A 25,572-nucleotide genomic window follows, 5' to 3' on the forward strand; every position below is an offset into this window, starting at 1 on the left:
CTGAATATATCTGTTGTAGACACAGCAGGAGAACAATGTCCTGCTAATGCGCTGCTCACCCTGCATCTCTTGTGTAGACACTGTGTGAGTCCAAATGCAGTGCTGTAGTGTATCAAGAACCATTTTCCTTATACAATACTGGGAGAGGTAAACATATGGTTTATGTATTTGCATATATTAATGAGATAATCTTTATTTGTAATCAGTAGAATGTGATTGTCCTTTGCTGCTTTAGTACCTTTCAGTGAGTCAGTTGGTTGGGATTTAAACAAAGCTCTTCTGTCACAGAAATGTCTTGACACGGTGCACAAACTGAGATCTTGTCTGTTAAAGTATTTTTAAGTTTTTAGTCTCAGTTACACTTAAGTGCACAATGGCCTTAATTCCAGTGTGTGAAAATGTACAGTAGCTGATTCCAAAAGCATTGTAAATAGACAATTATACCATGTTAGTTCTACGTGAGCAATCTCCTCTGCTACATACTGCAGTCAAGTACACACCAGCTGGCATCAAACCTTTTCTAATGCCAGATCTACGCTCAGTGCAGGATGGACAGATGTTGTAGCCAGGCTGCTCCAGATGTTTTAAAGTTGAGCCCTGTAGCTGTCTTTTAGACAGCTGGCTGGCACCAAAGGTCATAAACTGGCATCCAGAATAAGAAGATTCATTGACTGTGAAAATGAACCTGAAGCTACACAACGTTTAGCATTTCTCTGTATCACTGGAAGTGACAGTAAATGTTCAGTTTTACCCCTTAATTCTATGAAGTGCTACGGCTTCATCAAAACCAAATCTGATCAAAAAGAGCATAATAGAAATATCTGGCACAAGCTTGCGATGTCATGCTCGGCTTATCGTGACCTGACCTAATAATTTTGATAGCACAAATGTTGTGCTATCAGCGTGGGAACTTGATCTCACCAATTGTTTCCAGAGCCTCGGTGTAGACCCCCTCGCAAACAGTGGATTTCTGTGAAAGAAAGGCCCTCTTTGTGCACAGCTAATGCAAGGGAAATACAGTTGCTAAGCAGACATTCTTGTTGAAATCACAAGTCATCTTTTACTGTCTGTCTCTAAGTTCAGCCTGTTTCTGTTTCAGTATCTGAGGCAGGGAGACAAAGGTGATGAACAAACTTTTGTGGCCCAGACTTGTGATTTCTGCCACTCTGACAACATATGAGACGTGAATGATTTTCTGTATTGTACAGTGAGAACAATGTTTGATGTTGACTTAAAGAAACTGAGCATCTGTTGCATAAAAGAGAACTTGAGGTGAGATAATGGTTGTCTTTATGCAGCCTGTCTCTCTGCGTATCTCTCTCACTGTCTTGGATACAGCTAACCCTCCCAGTGCAATATTTAGCCTCTGTCCTCCGTGTGGGCCAGCTCAGTGACAGTCGATCCATTTCACCCTCCTCCTCCCCCCTTCTTCCTCCCCCCGGAAACCTGCTGAAAAAGACAAAACCTCATTTGTTTTGTGTACTCCTGAGATCGATAGCAGTTCGACACTAAAAGAGGCCGTCTAAAGGGATTCTCCACTCAGCCCTAATGGGACGGAGTGGTCTGAGCGTGGAGGAGGCTGTTAGCAGACTACAATACAGTACAGCTCAGATAGACATCACCTTCTGTCTGCTTTCTTAAGGATTACACCAAAGTAGGCCAAAAAAAAAACAAAAAAAAACCTGCTGATGATCAGGAGGGCAAAAATGACAGACTAATCATTTGGATTTTAGTCAAATTAGCACTAACATCCAAAAGGCTAGTCAGATTGTCTGGACAGCTGAGGCGCAGTTTGAGGCCCTCTTTGTCAATTTGTAATTTAGGAAATTGCATTGTCTTCCCTTGGGGTTTGACTGAATGGCAAGAGCTCCAGTTGGGGTTGTTTACGCTGCACATTGGCCTCCCCAACAATCAATCTTTGAGTGTCTCGAAGAAACAGAGAAAGAATAAAGTAAAAGCTCTTATTGTCAATCTGGTGTTTGTTTAACAGTTACCTCTTCTTATTGTAACAGTTGACAGGATTGCTGCTAACGGCACAATTGCCAGTGATGTGTTTGCAGAAAAGTCCCTGAGTGTGTGCGTTTGCCAAGGCGCGCTGCGAGATCCTAGCCGTGTGTTTTACCTCAAAGACTCGTGTGTCTGCCCCAACCCTCCGCTCCCCTCAGAGCTGTAAGAATATCAGGCATCACCAGGAGTAACTCTGCGGTTGGCTTGATTGACGCGAGAGGCCTCACCACCAGCCATTCAAGGCACATTCTTACAGGGGTCTCATATCGCCAGGGGTTGGCCCGAGCGCTCCTGGTACCTTCCAAGGAAAATAAGCGGCGTGACATCAGGGCTTTGTTTCAACGGCGAGGCCCCTTCTGTTTGTGTTTAATATCGCTCTGAGAGAAGTGGAAAGAGGGCCAGCCAATTTCTTTGGCCCCGACTGCTGAGCCTGGCGCTTTGCTGGTGAAGCGACGGTGGTCTCGTGTGTCTGCAGTGCAAAACTCTCTATCCCTCTCTCATTCTCTTTCTCCATGGCACTTTCTTTGCTTTTGGATCTCTGGTCCCAGGAGGCCTTACAGTTTTGACTACAGGGAAATCAGATCTCACAACACTGGGGGCCATTTAGGCTGAGGGGGCAGGGAGGAAAAACAGAGCAAGAAAGAAACAGAGATGGAGATGGAGGAGTAGATACGAGGGATAATTTCTGGAACAAGACTAAGAGACAGAAGGCAACTGGAGAGAGTCAAAGGGAGATCAAAAGAGAGGAGGACAAAATAAAGACAGAGATGTCGAAGGAGGGGGAGAGTATAGATGAGGTGAGAGAATAACGAAAAATGAGAGGAAAGGGGGGAAAGCAGTAAAGAAAGAGAGGAGGGAATCTACTGAAGGCCAGCCACGTCTGGGTGGTTTTCCTGAGGACAGGCTCTTTGATACTCCAGCACTCACACTCCAATGCATTTAGACAGGGGTTGACAGTGGTTTCAGGCAGCGGTTTGTCTGGCCAGCTAGCTTTGATTTAGAAGACCCTGGACTGTGGGCCGAGTATTTGACTCTTTGATTTTCGTTAAGTACCTTGGATGGAAAGTCGGTACCGTTTTTTTTCTGTCATTTAATGTTTTCGTCCAACCCTTGTACTTTTATACTTTCCCAGCTTTTTTCTTCTATTATTTCTGTGTTATTTTCAAGTGGTTTCCAATTGGATCCCATGCTGAAGATGTAATTGCAGCATGACTACACCTACTTATACATGATTGCCCACAATTGTCTCTCTTTTGGATTAAATTTAGTGAAGAAATTCAATTGTCTGAACCATTAATACAACGACTAACTATATGTGACAAGATTAGTCTCCAGTCTTTTTTAAGACTCATAAAACTATGTTTATTATCCTCATTTAATTTTTGTTTATTTGACCCTCACCATTTAAATTATAACTCTGCTGAAGGTTAAATATTTGGGATAACAAAAACAGCCATGTGGCTTGATTCCACTTCCCATTGTTTTTTATTATAAGCAATACTGAGCCAAGCATTGTCTGAAAAGCTTATTTCCTTACTTCTACGTTAATGTTTTTTGCAGACACAAGTAACAGATATCCAGTTTTGTTAATTAGGATTAAAGGGAAGCAATCAAAAGTTTCTTTTGCTATTGTCTGGATTTATTTTCTAGATGCTAATCGATGTACAGGCTGCTCCCAGCATCTGTTCAAAAAATAACTGTCAGAGATGGATAGTAGATAATCTAACATAAAAATGTTTTGCTGGAACGCCTCCCTGATAAATACTACCTTAAACAAATCTTCCATTTGTGTGGGATGCTCCTGTCAACCTTACATGTAGGTGTGTGTGTACACGCACATCTGTTTCCATATTAGCTCTTTGTGTCTTTGGCTCAGACACACACCCACCAAACCTCAGAAGATGCTGGGAGTACCAGGGAGAGGATACAGCGAAAAAAAAAAAAAAAAGACTCAACAGGATCAAGGGTGTGTGTGTGTGTAAAGAAGAAGAGAGGAGAGAGAATGAAAGAGGAAAGCCACTGACTAGCTGCTGGCGAGCGATGTTAATAGCCTGTCGGTTTTGCTGGTTTCTTCCCTTTTTGCAGCAGCTGTATGCCGCCCAGCTGGCAAGCATGCAGATCTCACCGGGAGCCAAGATGGCTCCCCTCCCACAGGCTCCCAACTCCTCCGGTCCCCTTTCCCCATCCACCCTCAAGAGCGAGAAGCGAGCATCCAGTCCTGTTGCTCAGATTAAGGTAGGTACTTTGTTACAAATGTTGTCAAATGATTCAACAAGACATGTATAAGCCAGGTGGACACAGGAGAGAGAGACACAGGAGAGATTGATAATGTTCCTGTAAGAACATGAGTTGACATACCAACGAGCAGAAGACAAAAATAACAGCACCATGCAGAGAATTTAACTATGTTCAAATAACAAGGAACTTTCTATGTAAGCAACATGTAAAAGGAAAAACAGTGTCTCGGGGTGTATAAAGTAACAGACAATATAATCAGACAAAGGAAAGTGTGAGTTCAGAATATGTGCAACAGAAAAACACACAAGCATAATAATAATCAGATGATCAGTGCAAGTAAAAGTAAGAGGCTGGAAATTTGGAAGCTGTTGAAACAACAATCTACGCATGGCCCTGTGCACTTCACTGTCAATTAGAAACAGCTTATTTAAAAGTCATACACTGATACACACAGAGGAACACGTACACACTCACAAACTGACACTGGCGCTGGCTGCTGTTTGGCATGAGCCCAGACCCCTTCACTGGAGAGAGCTCACGCCTCATCTTTACTCAACGACGAGGGAGTAATGCAAGCCATGTGTGTGTGTGGGGCACAGCTGCAACCGGCATCACAATAGACTGGCGTCAGAGCTCACCGCACTCAAACAGTAGTGCCGTGCCCCCCAAAGTCCCCACCCTCCACTAACCCCCCACACATATCAAACCCACCCCCAACTTTGGCATGCCACCCGCAGTCTAAGCCCCCCTCCCCACGCTGAAAACCGTCCTGAACTCCTTCCTCTCTCATCCTCAGCTGAAGCTCAGCTCCAAATTACATCCACGTTCATTAAGTGTTTGCTACCAACACAAGAGCCACAGTCAGACTGTGTTGACATGCGGGAGTTTACTTTCTGTCACCGCTTTTTCTTTCCCAAGGATTCCTCATGTGGGTCAGCGTGGTCATGAACGTTTGATCACAAGAAGAAGAATCACACAAACAAATGTGCCATTGTTTAGATAAGAGGGTGCTCTGCAACTTTTCTCCAGTCAGGTTCACAGAGGTTATCAGTGGAATTCATTTACTGAAGGGCAAAAACCTGATAGTGCTGACTGATCAGTCAGCAGGAGCATCACTGAAAGTACTGAAAGCACTTCAAGTGTTATATTGAACCAAATAGCAAATCAGCAGCTGTGATTAGCTTGAATTCACTTCTTCCTGACATTGAGCGATAAGTAGAACCACATACTAATAATTCCCTTTTTTGAAATCTTTTTAGCGATCCATCACTTTGTAATATGGCTTCTTTCAGACTCCGCAGCATCGGCTGCACTTGCATTAAATTCTGTTGCGTCCGTCCTTCTAACAGGAGGAAGGATCCACACAGCCATTGAACCTCTCAGCCAGACCCAAGACAGCCGAGCCTCTTCGCTCCCCGACGTCCCCGACACAGAGTCTGTTCTCCGGAAACAAGACCAGCCCTTCAGGCATGGGCAAAGGCCGCATCCCCAGCCCCATCCCCAGCATGGGCAGGAACACCTCTCTGGGTAGGTGACAAACACATACATGTACTTTAACACTCCTTTACACATATCTAGGATCGGCCACCCAGTGCAGCAGCTCTGCGACTTTGCTTCTAGAAGTACAATAGCATTGGATTTACTGACATGTTCAATGAGAATCATATAACCAAAAAAAAAAAAAACTGTGAGGGGAAACTCTGACGCACTCTACACATATATGCTCTGTGGTGCACAAACAAACACTCATGTACTTTCATACACCACCGTATTGTTCACATCTGTACTGTACATCCACCCAGAGCAAACACGTCCTCACTCCAGCATGGAACTTTGCTTTCCCCTCGACCGGAAAAACAAAAACATTACCCACCCAAACACCTCCCTCCTCCCCCCCCGCCACCCACAGACAAACCGAGCAGCGTCGCTTGCGCCTGATAGACTGCAGACACCTCAACCCCATGAGGAGACCTGTGTGTGTGTGTTTGGTGTGTGTGTGTTTGTGTTTTACAGGAGTCCAAAGCCCTGTATTTAGCCCCAATGAAAACCCCGGCAGCGGAAGCAGTGAAACCCAGCACACGTTATTTGGTTTTTAAGAGCTTCCTCACATCATTGTCTGCCCGCGCTAGACCTTTTATGCCCCTACCTCTGCTATCTGTTATTAAGGCCAATCTAAACCCTCTCATTATATCCCCCCAGAAAACAATTTCACCAGCTCATCTGGAGTGGCTTTGAGGACGCAACGCTTCTGTTCCCTGCAAAGTTATTTTTTGCCCTTTTTAACGGCCACCCAAGCATACAGTGCTTCCTACATGTCTGCTAATTAAACGAGGAGGGCGACGGAAACTTTGCATCCTTTTATTTATTTTTTTTTCTTATTCTTCAAATGTGCATCGGCTTCAAAAGTGTGAAGCACGTAAACAAGGGGGAGGAGGCTGTGTTGAGCTTAGACACAAGTGGACTGGAAAACAACTTAAACAACATTTGGACCTGATATGAGATTGGAAACCCTATTTTTACACAGTTGTGTAAGCGGTTTTTAATGGGAATTTATGCACAGCCATTCAGATTTTTTGGTTTTTAGCGCTGGTGCTTTGTTTTCAAAGCCCAGTAGTGTTTATGAATAAGCATGAACGTCACTCACAAGCACAAAACTGGGTTCTTCAAGGTTTAGTTGTGGTTCATCTGACTGACAATTGTCTGGTTTGTTCAAACTAAACTGAATAAATGAAAAGGACTCACAAATCAGAATTTATAAAGCTATGTAAATTAGCGCTTTGAAAACTGGGATGCTGGAGTTTAACAGCGTAGTTTAGCTTGAACTATTTCATAATAGAGCCATACAGAACTTTTGTGACAGGTTATGTGTAAGGACAAAAGTTTCAAGATTCATTCTGTGGTACTTGTTGTGTAAAGACTGTGTAGGCTTTAAAAAAATAAAATAAAATAAAAAGTCTTTGATTTGAAAATATATTTAAAAAGTCATGCTTTAGCTACTTGGTTAAGATTAAAATAAGATAAATGCCTGACAATCTACCTTGTATTCATATGTTTAATAGAGAGCATCTCCTGCCAAAAATGTAAGAATTTTGGTCCTTTATGTACGATGCACACACACTTCAACATTTAGCAGCGTTTGAATAACAATACAATGACATGTGTGAGGTTGTTGCATATGTTCCTACGCAGTTAAATCTCATCAAACCACTTATTAAGACTTATGGTGTTTTGTCTTTTCAGTCAAAGTAACATGCAGTTGTCTCTCTCCTCTGTTCTGTCTTTCCTCTACAGACATCCTGTCCAGCCTCAACTCCACGGCGCTGTTCGGGGACCAGGACGCGGTGATGAAGGCCATCCAGGAGGCCAGGAGCATGAGGGAGCAGATCCAGAGGGAGCAGCTCCACCAACAGCAGCAGCAGCCGGGACACCAGAGTCTGGAGGCCAAATTGTCTGCCTTGAGCAACATGAGCCTCAACAACGGCAACAAGGTTAGAGCGACAGATGGGTCACATGTGGATGCATGAGAGGATGCACAGACACACAGAAACTTTTCACTGATGAGGCTTACAAGAATCACATGGTCTAAATGCAGTTTTCAAAGGCATTTTCTTTCATGTGAAGAAAGAATTCTGATCTAGTTACAGAATACGGTCACATATATTACATTAAAAACCTGCTAAATAAATACAATAACTAGTTAGCTCTCTTATCACTAAGCCATAAAACACTGTATTCATGATTTTGATCTACCCTTCTGAGATTATAATTGCAGGATTTTTACTTGTAATAGAGTATTTTCACTATGCACTGGCACTGCTTCTCATTCAATTAAAGATGTGAGCACATTTTCTTGAAGAAGTGCAAGAAGAACAGTGTGGTACGGAGATGATCCTTCTTACATTTCTCAAGATTTGTGTCGTACTCTCTCTCACTTCTTAACGCACACACATAGAAACACACAGACACACCTCTGTGGTTCTGCAAACTCCTCGCTCCTGTGTCAAATTTTCTCCAGCATTTCATTGGCCGAGTGTTCAAGGTTTCTGCTCAGCTTGTGCATGAGTTTAAAAAATATTCATGGATGATATTTGGTGTCATTTGGCTCGGGCTGCAGCTCTTGAGAACTTCTCTTTTCTCCTCTCATCTCCACGGCCACCCAGAAGCCAACAGCTTTGAAGAGGGAGCAGCTGGGCCAATGACAAGTGATGGTTTTGGCGTGTTAGTGTGTGTGTGTGAATGTGTGTGTGTGTGTGTTTGTGTGCCTGCCTTGACTGAGTGGGTGTTTTTTTGGAGAAGAGATGATGTTAACATTAGTGTGTGTGTGTATGTGTGTGTGTATAATGGAGTCCAGCTCTCCACTTGCCCTGGAGGGGGGATCCCGGCCTCAGGGTTTTAGCCCAATTAAAGGGCCTTTCTCAGGGAATGCGCCTCCCCCCCTCCACACTCACCTCTACCCCCGCTCATCTTTCCCCCTTGGGCAGAAGGAGACAGGGTCTTTGTACCAAGATCTCATATCCAGAGGGAAATCCATATTCCAAAACATCTTCAATCAGTCTGATCAGCCAATCACGGATTCTCGGGATCAGACATTCAGTAAAATAAGGAACATGATTAGACCGGCTCTCCTGCGCAATTGATCCCATGTTGCTTGCAGGGATGAGGAGAAGGAGGAGGAGAGGAACTCATGAATATTTTAGGGGTGGAGACTTTGAACCCACCAACCCCAAGTAGGTCATGATTGGTGCACTCCAAGGATAGGCTGTTTTGAATTTTTTTGGACTTGTTTGCCTTGCATCTTCAGGAAGAAAACATCCAAAATCTGGCAAAATATATCTCTGCTGTACTTATCCTCAGTCCCAAGTTGTTTTTTTTTATAAGTCATTATACTAGTAAACACTGAGAAAACTCATAAATATAAATTATACAACAGCCCATACTGATAAATTGTTTATTAAGATTTAATGTAAGTTGTCTGCTGCAGGTCCAGCAAAAATCCCAGCAATGCTCTCAAATAAGTTTGTGCTTAAAAAAGCTTTTTTGCCCAAAGTTAACTTTGAAATAATCACATATTAAGGTGAGTGTGTTGCAGGGAGAACCCTACGTGCTTCTCAAGCTCTATATTTCCCAACTTTATAGGAACAAAACCAAAGCAATGCAGTAATTTGGTTTATAGCTGCATGCCTCCTAATAAAAAGCTCATTTGGAAAGTCTCAAAGTAATTGTTTCCGGTGCGAGGACGACAGCAGGCCTTGGTGTTTGTTGTCAGTTTGTTATTCGTTACCTAACAACAGCAGCTCAAAGACTCTTTCTCTTAGCTTCAAATACAGAATTTTTTCATTGGGATGGAGAAAGTTTTTTTGTGTTTTTTTTTTCTTTCTAAAGTGCTCAAAGGCTTCACTCTGTCTTAAACAATTCATGGATGGAACTTGCTGGATACTGAGAGTGTGACTCACCCGTTCCACCTCGGGAAGCAGCAAGACCAACTCTTTTTCTTTACCTTGGATTTGTATGTTGTTTTCTGTTCGTCAAATAAATTTGTTACTCAAATCCTCCCCTCCGAAACTTTGAGGCTGTGCCGAAGCCTTTTTGTTTTATGACATTGTACTAACGCAGCAGATTCGGCTTCTTTGGAGGGAATGAGGCAACTGCTGCAAATGGTATCTCAGTGTAATGTTGAATGTTGAGCTATTTATTGCCAACGCTGATTCGACTCAAAGGGAGTCGCGGTGACGTCTGAGCGTGTGCGTTTGTGTTTGTTAGGCTTTCTGTTTGTGTATTTCTGTCCCACAGCATTCATTTCAAGCATAGACGAAATAGACATAGAGCTGAAAGTGATCCCAGGCTCCTTTGTGTGTGTGTGTGTGTGTGTGCGCGCGTGTGTGTGTCCTGGCTCTGCGCTGGCCTTGGCCATGTTAATGTCATTATAGCTGGTGTACAGACGAGAGGCCTGGCCAGTTAGTGGCATTGTTGAGTATCACCTTACGCTTACGTTGCTTCCAGCTGGTCGAAGGCTGCCAAAGCTCACTGAAATAGCCACTGTGTATGACTGTGTGTGTGTGTGTGTGTGTGTGCATAAAACACTGTGTGCCTCTTTTTCATCTAAACAGCCACAAAACACTCCCTAAACCCACTTTAAGGAAAACACAAAATTTCGGAGAGATTGGCACGTTACTCAGCTTACATGTTACGTGATGAAACATCCGAATCACAAGGAAAACTTGTGCAAGCTCTAACTGTACACATTGAGATATGCCTGGTACCCTTGAAGAAGACATTGGTAACATTTACATGACATAGAAGAGAAAAAGAAATAATAACACATTGCTTTGAACCACGAGGGAATACTTTTTCCTGTTTCCATAGGAGATGAATCTGGTGGGTGACAGCAGACTGAGTGCAGGTTAATCTGCAGGTCACAAAAGAAGGAACACAAATAGTTTTTTATTACCATAAGATCTGTTTTCTCACTTTGGGTAATGTTGGTTATGCACACAATCACTCAGCAGACAGCTCTGAACTGCGAGCATTGAATGATGGGGACACATGAATTTTTTGGCATCTATGCTGCTTGCATAATTTAACTGTGAAGTTGACTGAAGGGCTGATGTGCCGAAACCTGCTGTACTTCTCTAAGGCTGTAAACAGATCCATCAAGAAATCTGAAATCAAAAAAAAAAAAAAAAGTTAATAAGTCTGAAAACAGAAACACAATGTAAACAAAGAAAACATTTATTCAAATCAGTTTACAATAAACAACATCAAATTTTGTTGACCAAAAACAGTAAAGATCTATTTCCTGTCAAAGATCAGTGTTAGCGGAATTTGTAAATGCAATTTATTAAGCACACATTTTTGTGTATGTACTTGTAGTTCATTAAACTGTTAATAAAATATTTTATTTAGCAAAATCTGTAATAAATTGTATCATAGCCCTCAAACTACATGTGCATTCCTCGAACACCTAACTGTGGATAGTTTATACAGTTTTGTATTTCACCAGACCTGTAAATTTACTTTGATTTCATGCAGCCCATTATAGAGAAATGTCTTTTGTCTGTACCCTGTTTAAGTCAGTCAGCGTGCTTTCTGGTGGCGAGGCAGAATAAGTCTGAAAGAAGGAGAGCAGGGAGGAAATGGTTGTATAGAAGTTTATATTGGCTCTGATGGTGAGTTTGGTCTTTGTAGGAAGCGAGCCTGTGAAACCAACAGCTCAGACGGCTCCAAGTCTTGATTAAAGGTCGACGTAATGCTGCTGCATTTGAAGCCTGAATGATATACATTATAATAATGTACACTACAAAGCTGAGTCTGGCACCTGCAAATAGACTGTTGAGTGTCTACTTCTTGGTTGGAGCCTGCAGGGGTGGAGGGCTGGCGGTGGGGTGTTAAGGGCTATGAATAGGAGAAATGGTGAAAAGGAGAAGGAGGGGAAGAGGAAAAAAAAACAGAACAGGGCTGAGTGACAGCTCTATCGGCACACAGCGAAGTCTGGAGGAGGAAAGGGAGAAAGAAACATGAAGAAAATAGGAGGAGAGAGAAAACGCCAGGCAGGGGGACTGAGGAGGCTGCCAAACTTGATTGGTCCGGGAGGAGACAGTAAACGGTTGCGGGTCAGCTGGAGGCAGGCTGTGCTGGCAGTGTGCGAGTTGTAACTGTGGTAATGAGCTCAATACAGTATGGATTTAAAAAAAACAGCAATGTTTGGAGTGTTACCCTAGCAACAGTGGAGAGACGCAAACGCCAAGAAGAGCAGAGACCAAGCAGAACAAAAAGAGTCGGGTGTCTCTTAAATTTAGAAATATACATTCAGCAGCAACACATTCAGAGACCAGCGAAAGCAATAGTGTGCTAAAAATATGGTGGCTGCAGAGTTGTGATTTCTTTCTGGAGGTACTTGTTTGTGCAGAATGAATGTTGTAAAGTAAATGTTGCACTCCTCTTTTTCTACTGTGTTTTTTAAATTTTTTATTTAAGTGTACAAAATACAAATGGAGTCCAATGAATGTGGAAAAAAAAATCTATAATGCTGCTCCAAAAGGCAGCAGTCCAGTTGCAAACCAGCAGGCGCACTGGCCAAACCTATTTCAATCTTGACTAAACAAAGGAAAGACAGCTCCTTATTGCATTTGCCACAAGAACTTTCAAGAAGACCAAAAGTAGACCAACCGCAGGGAATATTTGCAAATTTTAACTCAGGTCTGCTGTTAATCTGTAGTTTGGATCATTCTACCTCTATTGATGCTGTCCTAGTCCATTTTCCAAAACCCTAACTTTACTCTACATTACTTTTCCACTGGTCTCCTCCCATTCAACAGAAACAGTCGTACATCTCTAACTACTTAGGTTGTTTAGAAATTATGCACTATAGGACATCTGACATGCAGGATGTCCAACATCCAGTGACAAAATGCCAAAGTTCGACTCATTTCCAGAGGTCTGACAGCATCATCATGAGCAATGACTGCTTTCCCCAGGCAATCGTTTAGCACCGTGAGCTTAAAGGGAGGTGCAGCGAATTTAAGGACTTATTCTTGTCTCTAGACTAGTTTTCCATTCCACCTCCTCCTTCCTCTTTTGCTTTCTCTATCTCTCTATGTCCGTCCCTCTTTCTCTCTTTTCTTTAGTCCTTTGTTAGGCGGTTGCTTCCTGCGGTGAGCATGGCACTGCCCAGGCACATGTTCTGTGGTAGGCCTGATTACAGCCCTGCTGTAGTGCTGACATTGGCCCGCACCGGCTCCTCGTCTATAAACACACACACGCACACACACACACAGACACACACACACACACACACACACACAAACACACGCACACACGTCGGCCCCTAAGTTCCACCAACTCTGCCAGCGGCTACCGCGGCATGACTTCACCCGGCAACCATTCCTTGCGTCAAACAAAATGCCTCTGTCACCAGAAAAAGGAGGAGAGCCGAGAGGGAAGAAAGGGGGAGGTGGAAGGTGGAGGGGGAGAGTGTAGATGTGCGGTAGCTGTGCGGAGGGTTCGATGTTTTCCACTGCAGTTTAGGAGCGTGGTGGGGTAATTTTAGCTGGAAGGCCCCAAGGCAAGCTGCTCGTAGAAGTTATTTGTCTTAGAAGTGGAGTGGCAGGCGAGAGGTCCGAATCAGAGAGAGCACAAATGATGATGGGAGACCGAGGACGATCCTGATGACTAGCCTTAATGGGGCCATGCCTTGTCTATTAGTTTATTGCGTTAACCAACATTATTACTTGTTTCCTTTAGATACTGTAAAAAAAAAAAAAAAAAACAACGGTAAAACGAGCAGCCCATTTCGGAGGGCGGTGCTGGACCTCTCTGTGCCAGCTCAACCCAGCAATTTGTTTTATTGTCATTACCATCAAAGTCATCCCTCGTGACCCAATTTAAAAGATGCCAGGTTACTTGAGCCAGCCATTAAATAATAAAAACTGAATAGAAGTTGAAAACTTAAGAGAATTTATTTTTTTGGCAGCTTGCATCACGTTCCTCAAACTTCAACTGCATCATATTTGCATCTTGCTTCAAAATACCCTTCTGTGCGTTTTGTTATATCGTAGGAGCGGCTGCACTATGAGACTCTGAGCCAGCACCTAGGGAAGCTTGGGGAGGATGCTGGGAAGATGGTCCATCGAGTCATTGACCTGACGAGACCAGAAGATCTGGACGGTAAGCACCTCTGTCTTTTATATATGTGCTGCCCCTTTTCTCACTTTCCTTAATTCTTTTCTCTTAGTTTGTAAATTCTGTTTAGTTAACTGGTTGCTTATATTCTTTGTAAATCAGAAATGTATTTAGATGCGTAAAAATAAGAATACAACACAGTCAAAGTTAGGGGCTAAGTCAGTCACATCCTGTTCAGACAAAATTGCCAGGAAGCCTGAACATGCAGGTATTCATGTTGTATTCAGCAAATACAAATATTTAATTGACTCCTCAGGAGGCCTCAGTGAAGGACACCCTCAAAAATTAAACAAAGTGCATAGTGTTAACATTTTAGGCTCTTGAAAATTTCTAATGTCATTATTCGTGCAAGCACATGACAAGAGACAGAATTCTCCTCCTTTTTTCCACAAGTAGTGCTTGTAACACAAGATCCCACCCAGTTTAGTTCAAGTATGCAAACTAAAGTAGGTGAAGACAGGCAGCATGTTTGTTGTAGTTAATTAGAAATAAGTATTCTCAAATGGTTTAAATGATGGCTTTTTATTAACTGAGTTTTATGCACTATTTATGTACTATATAGTCAATGCATTTAGTAGATACTGCTGTGTAAAACGCTGTTCGTATCACTTTTTCTAAACGTAGTCTCCACACTGCGCTTCTGTGTTTAAGTTTTTTTTTCTCTCCAACCCACCTGTTTCTCATAAAGCACTACTGTTTACAGGCGATGAGCAGTCGAGGGGTGCTCATCGTGGTTTAGTTTAGAGTGAGAGGAGTAAACACAGGAGCCCAGGCACTGAGATAATATCAGGCGGACGCAAACTGACTACAGTGTGCATGTGTGTTTGTTAACGTGGAGGGCATCCCAACAAGACCCCATTGGACTTTTGTTATACTTTTGTTATACATCCTCTTCCGAGAAGGGGCCTCATGAAGACACTAACAGGAAGGGCTCATCCCTAGCGGTGCTATACACTGTATTTAAAGCATAAAAGTATGAGCGATGCATGTGTCAGTGATGGACATACAGCGAATGCTGTTCCTTTGTGTCGCCCAGGGAGTAGCATCACAGAGGCGCGAGTGTTCAGGGAGGCACGAGGCAGGAACAGCAGCGAGCCCCATATCAAGAGGCCCATGAACGCCTTCATGGTGTGGGCCAAAGACGAGAGGAGGAAGATCCTGCAGACTTTCCCTGACATGCACAACTCCAACATCAGCAAGATTCTTGGTGAGATTTTACAGATTTATCTTTGATCAGTGAAAAACCTGCATGAACACTTCGAGGGTTTCATCTTTATTTCCTTTTGTTTCAGAGGTAGTTAGAGTGAAATGCACACAAGAGCATATCAGTGTTTGTCTTGGTTATTAAACGATGATTACAAGAGTCTGTTACTGGAAGCATTTTCTGAGCTGTTCTTGGCATAAGAGCTTTTATGTGAACTACGACGATCAGGTTCTCTTCCCAGCATGAACTGATATTAAATCTCATATAAAGTCACACATGAACCTTAAATCGGGAACTCGATAAAAACAAATACAATTCGCCTTAAATGCTATGTATCAACATCTTACAGAGACACATACACAAACTCATCACTGTCCCCTCTTCCATATCACATTCAACGATAGGGTGCACATTTCAGATTTTTAAGGCCACCTTCTCTGTTCATTAGGTTCCCCTGCCACCATATTCTACAGTTCACAGGGTTTCTTCCCGACAAGTGGCGGACCATGAGAAGGACTAGTGTGTTTTTCAGCCTGGAACACTCCACACACAGAGCTCCACTGTGTCGGCCTGACCAGTGTGATGGATGCATTCAGTTAAAATCCATGTAGATTCCTACCTCCTCAACACAGATATCCATTCACACGGCGCTGAGCATAACGGTTGCTCGTGAAATGTTCTTAAGACCTCTACTGTCCAACGCAGCATTCAAGCGAGCTTGAGGGTTGCCGAATGTAAATGCTCCTCCTGAGCGACGTGAACAAATTGCTTTTTCTTTGGTGGGTTGGCGTTATTGACTTGGATCTTTGAATGGGCTCCTACAAAGTGGTCTTTTTGCATTCTGCGAAATAAAACCTAAATTTATTGGATTATTCCTTTTTGTTTTCAAAAATCTAATTATGTCAGTGACAGGATTTACTTTTAAGTGGGATATTTAAAACCCCTAATTTAATGAACCATTACAATGATATTATTTGATTAAGCAAAGTAGTTGACGTTGAATATGAAGAGTGACCACTACAAATCATTTTCTAGATTTTTACTAAACTTCTGCGACAAGATTGCAGCAAAAAAACAGAACTGTGTACATGTATATGACTGTATGTGTACAATGCATGCCTCTCCAACAAAATAACACAGCTGGACTTTGGGGCGTGGGTGGGCGACAGGCTTTAAAAACTCCTCTGTGTTTCCTGTGTCACAAAAGTACAAGAAGAGTTTGTGATAAACCTTGATAAACAGAGGAGCGAGGCTGTGTGTGTATAATCAGTTGTCAAAGTGCTTCACAGATGTGCTGCGTTCCTGCACTTGTTCAGAAGGTCCTCTTACCGAGGAAAATAAGAAGTACACAATGTACTACATCATTCTTCTTGAGCCAAGAGGGAGCAGAGTGTAATCCACTCCTGATTTTAAACAGCCTCCATGGTTATAGACTCAACAGTGTCTCTTCACATGAAGACGTCCAACCTTAAGAAAGCGCCATGAAATACAAAAGCTGTGACTCTTATGTATGAATGAATTATGTACTTTAGAAATGAGAGTATGTATGCGTTGTCACTGATGAAGTCCTCGTTACATCAGTTTTTTGAGAAATTCTGTGGTGCTGAGCCCCATTCATCAAAACTGTTTATTAAAAGTACTTCCCAACAAATCTTTGAATTGACAGAAGTTTAAATTTAGTCACCTCCTAACATTTTGTCACTTCCTAAAGTCCAGTAGCATTGACTTATTAAGATACTGTGTGTCATGACCTAGTGACACTAAAACAACCAAAAACTACGAAACAAACACGAAAATTATTTATTTCCAGGCTCTCGCTGGAAAGCCATGACCAACCAGGAGAAGCAGCCATACTATGAGGAGCAGGCCCGCTTAAGCAAGATCCACCTGGAGAAATATCCCAACTACAAGTACAAGCCGCGGCCCAAGAGAACCTGCATCATCGACGGCAAGAAGCTGCGCATCGGAGAGTACAAGCAGATGATGCGCTCACGGCGTCAGGAGATGAGGCAGTTTTTCGTGGGGTGAGTATAGTTGTCCCTGAATGTTAATGCTTGCACTTGCTTGTACGAGGCAGGCACGACAGACTGCCTAAAATGCATACTGTAGTGCAGTTGCAGCACTTTGACCATGTGTTTAAATCTGTTATTTTTACAACTTAGTATGGCTGCATATCCGCAGCAATAAACATCCCTGTAGCATTAGTTATTGCTTTGGCCAGATCATCAGGGACAGGCTGGAGGAGTCTGTTTCTGTGTCAATCCATTTATCCAGTGGTTCCCAAAGTGGGGGTTGGGGTCAAGATGCTAGCAATTGCTACAGACAGAAAGACTAGGTAAATGTACCCATCTCTGAGGACCTCGGAGGTCATGAGTCTGGCACCATTATTTTGGGGCTGAAAGGTTTCTGTTCTAAACAACACTCCAGTGATGCTGTCATAAATGACTTTGCATGTTTCCACATACCAACCTGACTTCAACTGAACAATACTGAATGCAGCTTTTGCCCAATCCAGTTCTCTTTGCCCATTTTCACTGTAGCTAACTGGAAAGCTATAATGCTCCCACACAATGGATCTAAATATATTGGAGTGACTCTGTAGCTCTGGCCTCCCACTTACATGTGGAATTAAAACAGCAGCGGTATCCACAGTACATGATCTAAGCTAGCGAAGGTAATCCTGCTTTCAAGCATGTTGTACTATGGTCGCAGGGAAAATGCTACGGGTGAAACTTGTGTTCTGGAATTTCCGTTCCAGCAGTGCAAATATAAATAGATAGACAAATATGTAGATAAATAGAACATTTCTCACATTAATTGTTTGGCTAATGAGGCATGCTAACCTCAGGACATTTCATTCCAGTCATGCCATCGAGATTGAGATGAACGCATGTACCACACGAAGTTTGGAAGTCAAAAGCCTTGGACAGGCTTTGTCTTTCTCAAGAACCCTTTGAGTCATTTACTTTGCAGCAGAGGCCTTTCAGTTCAATTATCTGTTAAATAAACTTGCCATCCCGCCAGCAACCTTGACCCAAATATGGGTACACAGAAAAGAATTACCAAAATAGAAGATAAAACATCAATATGTAATCACAAAATTATTTTCTCGTGTTTCGTGAAGGATTTTTGGGAGCACCTCATTCAGACACTAAACAATTTTTCACTTTATGTGAGGTCTTTTTTCTTAATGTGTCACAGTATGAACAGAAAAGAAACATTTGTAACTGCATCCATTTGCTGGAGGTTTGTGGAGTGACCATTGGGGTTTATGGACTTTTTATGAAAGGTTTGGAACCTCCTGTGGTTCTATCTGCAAAATCCTTTAAACATTTGCTGAAGAGCATAATATTTTTTTCGAGCGTAGTGAGTGCAGCAAGGGGAAAAACAGTGGCATTGTCTTAATAGGAACCAGTCGTGGATGTGTTTAAAGCCATCACAGCAGCCTGTGTTTGAAATGGATTTACCAGAGGCCACAGCTTTGAATAGGAGCGATTTTTAATAGCTTGTCATTTATTAAATTAGGACAATGCTGGGCGCTTGCGGCCAGTGAAATTGGACACAGACAGACATAGTGGAATATGAAATGTAAGCAGATGTTTAAGAGGGAATGAGCACGAGGCAGACGTCACAGGCTGAATGCCACATTTACTGTGTGTGGTCAAGTAAATGCAAAAAAGCTTAGATTCTCCAGGTCTGGACTTTCAATTAAAGCTAAATCATACAGCTACCGGGAGCCAGTACACAAGCAGTTTCTGGCACATTCCATATAACTAAACCAGTGTTGTTTTAAAGTGTTTAACGTGAAAATGAGTCTGTCAGAGTGTACAGCAGTAATTGTTTCAGGAGACAGAGGAGGGAAAACTGTTAGGTGAGAAAGGTGACAGCAATTTTCCTGCTTTATGTGGTTCATTTGTGGAGCCAGAGGGCCTGTTTGAATGATGTGCACTTACCCTCATTCCATCTATATCTTAACAGGTTATTTAACTGATGCTGCTGTGAGCTGGCAGGTAGAGCTCCATGTTAAGACATGCTCGACTAGATGAGAAGCGTTGCTGTTCAACAGAAGCGGCTTTAGAAGTAATGTTTTGTTCAAAGCTAAGGATAATGAATCAGGGATCAAAAGCCGATCTGTCCAGCTTCCACAGTAACCAGCTGATATATAAAGTGCTGTTATGACTAAATTATTAGATTTTTTTTTCACGTTCTCATCATTAAAAGAAGAATTTTATGCTGTTACTTTGACTTTTTACACATGCTGCTAGGATTGGCACAACTTTTTATACAGACATTCATAGTCTCCAGAGGATGGATCCTACTTACTTTGGTTATCCCTGACTTTTCCTGTTGTGCTACCAACACCTTAACTTTTGTGATTTTGAGCGAAAAACTCAACTATTTGATGGATTTTTATTTGACGAAATTTTGTGTGAGCATTCGTGTCTCCCTGAGAATGAATTGTAACAACTGTTGATCCAACCAACATCAATGTTGGTAATTAAACCAACTTAATATTGTGTGTAATTTAAACAAAAATGTCTGTCTTTATTCCTTAAAAACAAAATTCAAATTGTGGTAAATTAATTTAATTGGCTTGTTGACATTTTCTCCACAATGACTTCACAGTTTTAAGTCCTTAATAACTTAAAAAGATGTGTTTATGTGGATAGCAGTTAGCAACTGGTAATTTAAATACCACTAATTGTCTAAAAAAAAAAACCTCATTCCCCAAACTCAACATACTTTGTTGGATAAAGATAATAATAATAACTCAAAAAGACAAACCATATTTTTTGTTGTTGTGTCTAAACATTTGGTCAGAGTGCATAATGTACATCAACTTGCTTATTGTTTACCTGCATTAAACACTTTTTGTTTTGTTTTCCATCTTTCCTTTTTTTTTTCCTTGGTTCTTAGGCCTCAGCCACCGATTTCTTTGGGCAACAGCCCAGGAGGTGTTGGAGTTTACCCGGGCGCCATAACTATGGCAACAACGGCCACACCATCCCCACATCTGACCTCAGACTGCTCCAGCAACTCAGCCAGCCCTGAGCCCGCCATCCCTGTCATTCAGAGCACGTATGGAGTGAAGTCCGAGTCTGGGGGTGGCGGAGGCAGCAACGGTGGTGGGGTTGCAGCCTTGGATCTGCCCAGCGACCCCACCAACGGAGACGACGACATGGACATGTATGACGACTTTGAGGACGAGCCCAAGTCAGACTATAGCAGCGACCATGAGACACGGGAGGCTGTCAGTGCCAACTGAGTGTGCTCAGAGTGTCAGATGTAAAAAGAGAAGAAGAAAACAACTCCCGTTATACTCAGAGACACTTCTTAAAAACACAGTTTATTACAGAGACCTTCAGGCTGACTTTCAGGACATGTTGCATCATGCACTGAGCATGCCCCGATCGGATTTCAAATCAGCAGACATGCTCAGAAAGTTCTCGGACAGTATTTTGATGGACGTCCATTTGAAGACAAGGGCCAGAGGGGGAAATGTGACCCAAGAACAGAACCCGAACAATCATTCAGACATCCAACTGACAATGAACTTCAGTTTCCTACACTCTGACAATCTTAACAGGAGCGTACAAGAGTTAGACAAGGGAGAGAATGAGAGAGAATGGGACAAAGAACAAATGAGTGACGAACACATTGCTGTGTGGTTTGTAAAGAGCATGCATGGATTTTGAAGCATTAGGAAATGGTCTTCAGCAGCTATTTGGTCTTAAATGTTTAAGGAGTGAACTAGTTTTTATCATTATGTATTTACTTTTTGTGTTTTTTTTTTTTCCCTTTTGCTTTTTGTTCTATAGACTTTTTTCTGACAGGTCACTGCCTGTACAAACTCTGGACTGTCGGAACTTGAAATTTGGAAAATTTTTAATATAAATACTAGCTCTTGTAATCTTATAGTCTTACTTCTGTTTCTTACGAATTCAGTGCTACATCTTTTTTTTCTGACAAACTGCTTACATTACATTGCTGTTGGATTCCTTTTTTTTTTTTTTTTTTTTAAATATCCCAGCTCAGGTATGATGTGCCAGCTTGTGAATGTGTTTTTTGTTTTGTTTGTTTTCATACAAAAAGAGTGGTAGGACTTTTCAGACTGTCAATGAAATAAAGGGAGAAAATCCCTTCTATTACATTATTATTATTATTATTATTATTATTATTATTATTTAGTAAGTGAGTACCCAGACATTGTACAGATTTTCTTCAAATGTGCCAAACATTCACATTCACTCGGGATGTTGTAGTCTTAATTTCCAATGCTGCAAAAAAGTCTTATACAATCAGTTTTTTCTATCTGATGAGATGATTTCCTTCTCAGTAATTGCTGGCTCCCCTCCTAGCCCAATCACAGGCAGAGCTCAGGGAGGATATGTTTTAATCACACTCGCTCAGTCACACACACTTTGTGTCGCTCTCTGGCAGCCCCACCGGCCTCGAGACATAGTTAGGAGAGCAACATCGAAGGCGTCTGTTCCTGTATTCCACTTCATTGGTGCTTTCATGAACCACATTGCCCGTAGTTCCTTGTGGCCAAACACTTTTGCAGTAAGTGCGGTGCAGTATAGTACCAGCATATGAGTCTGTCCCTTTAAATCAGGCTAAAGGATATATATATATTTTCAGCTTAATTTCACTTTAAGAATGCCCGAGTCTTAAATGTGCATCTTAAGCTCTGCTCACACAACATCATAAGAAAGGGGAAGGAGCAGCCCCATGACGACCCTACTGTAGGACAAGAGATTCTAATATCATGGATCCCTTTACTGTATTATGTTTTCAATCAGTACAAAATTGTACAAAATGTTACTATTTTATTAGCTTTTTCATTTTTAATTGTCTTCTTAGCATCAAGTGGGAAAGATATGTTTTAAAACAGAATTGATATATTTGCAAAAAAAAAAAAAGGGGGTTTATTAGCTGTTATTTCAGAAGATAACCTTTTTCTACGCTTGCGTGTATATTTTGAAGAGGAGTAAATTATTACGAGAAGAATGGAGAGGAAAAAGGTGCATAATTCTCAATCATCCTCTTAGCCACAACCGCCCCAGTCAGAGCACACACATTTTTCCACAGTCTGAAGCGAGATGCTCCTCTTTCGTCTTGATGCAGCCCAGCGGTCAGCAGCATGCTGAGCGCACAAACTTTTTCCTCTGTTTTACCCAAATGTCATGTTCTTTCTCTGAAGACGCACCGTAGTTTTACGTCATCTCCTTCTCACTGCATTCTTTACAATTTTTTAATATGTTTCCATTTTCGAAATCTTTGGGTGGTTTCTGGGTGCTCTGTTTAGCTGCTTCATGCATCTTCTGACTCCAAAATTTCTCCTTATGACCATATCTAGTAGTTTTTACTTGGAAAAGCTTCACAAGCTGGGACTAAACATTGATTTTTGCTTGCAATACAAAAAAACCCATCATGCATAGACATTTCTGTTAGTGTCATACACATTCTAAGCACTGGATATAAATTCTATGTTTGTTTTTTTTTTGTTTTTTTTTGTAGTATTTGACTAATGTGAAGTTGTTGTTTGATTTAAACATGATAAATTAGAACAGTCAAAAGTCACATTTTTGGAGCCTCCTTCATGCCAGGCACCAGTGAATTGCCATTTCTTTAGAAACATTTCATTTATTTAAGCAAATTTTGATGCCGCAGCTCTAGTGCCGCCTAAAGGGGTCACATCACCTCTAACCTCATGCTCTTGTCAGTTGTGACCTGCAGAGGCAGAACACAAATTTCCTGGTCGCACACATTTTTTTTTTTTTGTGATGAGTATTGTATTTGAAATTCAATTGTGCGTTTTAACATTTCATTGTATTTATTAGCCAACTTTGGCTCTAAAAAGTGTCAGTACAACTTGGTGAGAAAGACAATCAAAAAAAATATATATAAATAAAAAAAAAGTAAAGACTTGAGATTTTCCTTACAAATCTGTCACTTCATCATTGCTTTTCAAGTGTTTCTTTGGCTTTTGTGGAAAGATGCGTTGAATATGTTGTAAAACTGTTCACTTGAGAGAAAGCACTCATACCACAGTATTGTGTTCTGTGTGTGTGTGTGTGTGTGTAATAGCACTGTGCACAACTTACAGGTAGTGCTGCATGAATTTTTATTTCCATTACTCTAAATAGTGCTCTTACTTTCCAGGGATCTAATGATTTCCAACACAAGGCTTTCTGTTTCCAAAGTCGAGCTATTCCACTTAGTCTTTATATTTTGGTGGCCCATTACAGTAAATGTGGCCTATTGTTCCATTGTGAGTGTGCGCGCGTCTGTGTGTGTGTGTCTGTGTGTGTGTGTGTGTGTGTGTGTGTGTGAGGTAACGCCACACATTCTGACTGTGCTGTGGTGTATACGCCACGGCGCCGGAGCTCGCTGCAGCCAATCCCAGCATTTCAGAGAGAGAAACAGAGAGCTCAGCCATATGCAGCCACATCATAAATCTAATTGTAATTCCCAAATCAACTGCAGCGTCACCCTGCGAGGGGCGCCGACAAGTTTGTCACACACTCCTTTGTGAGCACTTCTGTGTGTGCGTGTGTGTGTGTGTGCTGTGCTATAGCTTTTACTTGGGAGGGGTGTTTGAAATCATACTTGTGCAGTTGCCATGCTAATCTCGTTAAATAAGTCATCATAATTTACATTTCCTTTTTCCTTTCTGCAGGATGAACATTTAGCTGTTTGCAAGTTGACAGATTGCTTGAGTGTGTGCACAGTTGGTGTGAGTGTATGCAAAGCTTTCAGCACCTCAACAAAGGATAGTGTAGTTCATTAGTCACAGTTAAAGAACTATGCACCTACACTCATACAAACTTCATTTATCCCTGAAGGAAAATGACGCAATGCTGACTTTCCATTCCGTTTTCCCAGTTCTTAAAGCTACTGGTGGCTAAATGTAAAGAGTGTTTACATTTACAATAACAGAATAATCCCGTTGACATGATCTCGGATTGTAAATAATATTCTGAATTTATTTGTATGCAGTGTGAGACCCAAACTGTAACTACTGGACACCAGAAGTCTGCACATAGAGTGCATCATTCTCAAGCACCCATCAAGCAAAACACATTTCGAGTGGCGAAAGACAGAATATTGCACTTATTGTTTCACTTATTGCACTCTTTCTTCAAAAACAGTCTGTCCACATCTTCTGTTTGACTTTGCAACATCCCACGAGCCTTTGTATTGTGTGTTACCCAGCAAACTTTACTGAACACATCAGATCATCCCTACGATGGAAGCACAAGCTGAACAGAAAACAAAGAGTCAAAACAATATAATTTGCTGTAAAACTTGACGACTTGTCTGGTTACCATGACAATGGCTCCATTCAAAGGAGGGAGGAACTGACATTGTGATAAACTAAGGAGTGATTGCACAGACTTTAAATTTACCTTTCCTTTCTCTTGGGTTTGGTGTGTGCGGGGATGATGAGGTATAATGACATGCCTTCTTCATGAAAGCTTGGTGTTAGATGGGCCCTCTAGGCAAATTCACTTTTTGATTTTTAAAAACCATCTTGAAGAGTAGAGAGAACCACATCCTTTCTTTTCTTTTTCTTTTTTTTCTTTCCTCTGCACCAATCGGGCATTTAGATCAAGAGAATTAAAAATTGTTATTACAAAGGAGGAGCCCCCTTCAGACGTGTTGGAGAGGCTCTTTCAATGAGGCATCAAAGCCACCCTGTTTATGATCATGGAGGCTCCACTACTCATTAAAGCACACAGAATGGTCATGGTGCTGCAACACGCTACCATCCTCTTTGAGCTTATGATGCTTAATCATTCAAATGCTTTTGATTCAAAAGGGGGCTAATTGACCCTTGCACTTCCGTTGAGCTGACAGTGTTTCATGATGAGCGCAGTTTGTGTGATGTTGCAGGTAAAAAGTCGTCTACAAGTCTGCATTTGAGAGATATTTTTCTTCATCTAACTGTTCTTCGAACTACACTGCAATATGAGGCAGCTTTTGGATACAGTACAGTTGAAGCTGAAGCACATATTGGGCATTATATGTAATGCATAAGTAAAATGTATAGTTAATTTTTCCTTTGATTATATCATTAGACGATTTCCAGCTAATGAAAGTTGAGAGCAATTGCAAACTGGGAGGGGGAGTTATTAGAATTCCAAGGGTCAGCAGCCTCGGGAAGCCTTTAACAATGATTAAAAAGCTAAATGCAATACCTGAACAAAAGCAAATCATGCAACAAAAAAAAAAAAAAAAAACTTTGAAGGGAACTGCTTTAGCAGTTTCTGGGTTTCTATGTCTTTGAAACATTGCATAAAGGCATATACTTCTTTTTTAATGCAAGTAGAAGTGAAAGAAAAAAAAAAATCTACAGCACTTTTTCAGGAATGGACAAAAGGCCAATTTTTCCTTTTTGAGGCAAAGTCCTTGGGTCTTTTTAAGTGCATTAGTCCGCT

The 25,572-nt window shown here is 41.7% G+C and overlaps 1 protein-coding gene across 1 annotated transcript in view; it reads left to right on the forward strand.

Annotated features, from left to right (window-relative positions):
• Positions 1 to 23,076, forward strand: part of LOC103366544 (SRY-box transcription factor 6) — a 107,768-nt gene extending 84,692 nt beyond the window's left edge. The window contains exons 10-16 of the mRNA XM_008294317.1: positions 4,093 to 4,242; positions 5,595 to 5,772; positions 7,537 to 7,733; positions 13,800 to 13,908; positions 14,960 to 15,130; positions 16,938 to 17,151; positions 20,045 to 23,076. Of these exons, the coding sequence (XP_008292539.1) occupies positions 4,093 to 4,242; positions 5,595 to 5,772; positions 7,537 to 7,733; positions 13,800 to 13,908; positions 14,960 to 15,130; positions 16,938 to 17,151; positions 20,045 to 20,393 (1,368 nt within the window). The 3' untranslated portion in view covers positions 20,394 to 23,076. The remainder of the gene's footprint in view (positions 1 to 4,092; positions 4,243 to 5,594; positions 5,773 to 7,536; positions 7,734 to 13,799; positions 13,909 to 14,959; positions 15,131 to 16,937; positions 17,152 to 20,044) is intronic.
• The last annotated feature ends 2,496 nt before the right edge of the window (positions 23,077 to 25,572 follow it).

This window comes from Stegastes partitus, unplaced genomic scaffold (genome assembly GCF_000690725.1).
Source record: "Stegastes partitus isolate 25-593 unplaced genomic scaffold, Stegastes_partitus-1.0.2 Scaffold21, whole genome shotgun sequence".
NCBI classification, from domain to species: domain Eukaryota; kingdom Metazoa; phylum Chordata; class Actinopteri; family Pomacentridae; genus Stegastes; species Stegastes partitus.